Raw genomic sequence first — 1,962 nt, 5'->3', positions numbered from 1 at the left:
TGCACTCTAGCTATAAAAACAACAACAACGACAATAACATATCCAGCCTTTATCCAATCAACATATATATGCACTCTGGCTATAAATGGTAATGAAATTCCAATCAACATACACCAACAACAATAAAAAGCCTTAATTCCACCAAGTAAGATCAGCTACATAAATTCTAGAATTCCAGCCATCTCTATTCATGGCCGGACATGTCCTAATCACAACTTCCAGTAAACCAAACAGCAGCTTTATTTCAAACTCAAGCCAGGTTCTTTTTTTTTTTTTTTTAACAGCGGTATTGGGAAAAATAAGCAACTTTTTACGTTATGAAACCCACACAACTTATTTCATCGCCTTGTGGCAAAATGAAAACAGTTTGAAATACAATACAAGAAGCACACAATAGAGCATGTGGAAAAAATCCAATTACATGCCCCCGGGGTATAGCCAAATGGTAAAGGGATAACTGAAAGCTTGTCTGGAGATTCTTAGTGTGAGTTCAATTCCTAGAAAAGCAGAATGCTTTCTTTTAGGGAAGACCTTAGGAGTAATATTAGAGGTGTTAAGTCTACCAGCTTGATCATTTGAGCATATTCTTCGATTTACTTTCTCAGTGTAGCTCTAGGGACAGGATGGCTAAGGACGTCAATAATAAGGCATAATAAAAAAAAAAAAAAAATCCAACTATATAGCGTGTGCATCGGGAACATTTTAAACCAGACTATTTAGGGTAAAAAAAAAAAAAAAAACTCGCAAATGAAACAGCAGTGCGTCTGTCATTTCAGCAATCAAGATCGATTTTCCGACAATAACAACATGACTGAAAACACTTATAAGAAGCAATGGGGAAGGCCAAACATCAAAGCACTTCACATAAGCTTTAGCAGTCGGTTCTATTTGCGCAAATCAGCTTAAAATGTGGGGTTAGAATTGACTTTACGAATCAACCCTAAAATTAAAAAATAAGATAGTAATATATACATACATAGCGCAAATTAAAATTCATAGACATCAGAAATACAACGAAACAACAAGAACCTGGAAGTAAAATAAAATCCAGATCAGAGCTAATCAAATTGGACAGCTATACAAACCTAAACAAGATTAGGAACCCAACGAATCACCATTTCAAGCCAAGGCCGTGCTTGCCGCGTACACAGCCAGGGCGATTGGACAAGTAGGGCAGCCTCTTCGACTTGTTCATCTTTGAATACGCCCTCTTCCCCAATTTCCTCAGCCTTTCCCTCCCAAATCGATCGCTCACACTCTTCGGCACCAACTCATCGTCCAAACCGTCATCGTCGCACTCCTCCTGCTCCTCGTTCTCGTCCTCCTCCCCATCGTCATCGTAGTCGCCGTAGCCATGGTATCCAAACTGTTCATCTATCGATATGTGTTCCCCCAAATCTTCTTCGCAAGGACGGCGATGATGATCCACTTTCAGATCGGCGTGATCGAATGGCGGAGATTGCACTGAGAGATCGGAAGACGGGGATTCCAACACGTAGACGTCGTCGTCATCGTCATCGTACGAATAGTCCTCGATTGCGTCATCGTCGGAGGAGGAATTAACGATCTCCCAGGAAGACAAGTCGTCGCCGTTGTCGGCCTCGATAACGACGTGGATCCAGCAAGCATCGGCCATTGTTGATCGCTTCCGCCCCACTTCTTGATCCAGCTTGCTCGCTTTTCCTCCCTTGCTTCTCGCTTGTTTATCTTCACCGTCTAAGGGCTCTCCGGGCCTCTCTTATATAAATACGCATCACGTGGCACGTACCATGGGACCTGAGTGCTTTTCCACGCGTCGCGTCATCATTGGTGAATTTTACGTGGCACGAAAACAAGTACTGTAAAGCTGGGAAGAAATGAAGATGGACGAGGGAAAAGGGTAAAGAGAGAAAAGGAAAATTGCTTGATTGCAAAGCAATCTCCTCTGTATTTCACGTCCCCCCAGCTAAAAGCAGCGATAGA

General features: G+C 42.3%; 1 protein-coding gene across 1 annotated transcript; it reads right to left on the bottom strand.

Moving 5' to 3' along the window:
* Positions 1-926: 926 nt before the first annotated feature.
* Positions 927-1,739, bottom strand: LOC127801258 (uncharacterized). Its single transcript, XM_052336198.1, has one exon. The coding sequence runs from the start codon at positions 1,634-1,636 to the stop codon at positions 1,112-1,114; it is 525 nt and encodes a 174-aa protein (XP_052192158.1). The 5' UTR covers positions 1,637-1,739; the 3' UTR covers positions 927-1,111.
* Positions 1,740-1,962: the final 223 nt, after the last annotated feature.

Source organism: Diospyros lotus, chromosome 5 (assembly GCF_014633365.1).
Source record: "Diospyros lotus cultivar Yz01 chromosome 5, ASM1463336v1, whole genome shotgun sequence".
Lineage (NCBI taxonomy): Eukaryota > Viridiplantae > Streptophyta > Magnoliopsida > Ericales > Ebenaceae > Diospyros > Diospyros lotus.
Note: the sequence above shows the minus strand (reverse complement) of the source record. Positions and strands in the feature narration are given on the sequence as shown.

What these genes read in the sequence shown, in the direction of transcription:
- LOC127801258 (XM_052336198.1), bottom strand. Translation starts at nt 1,636, where the DNA reads ATGGCCGATGCTTGCTGGATCCACGTCGTTATCGAGGCCGACAACGGC.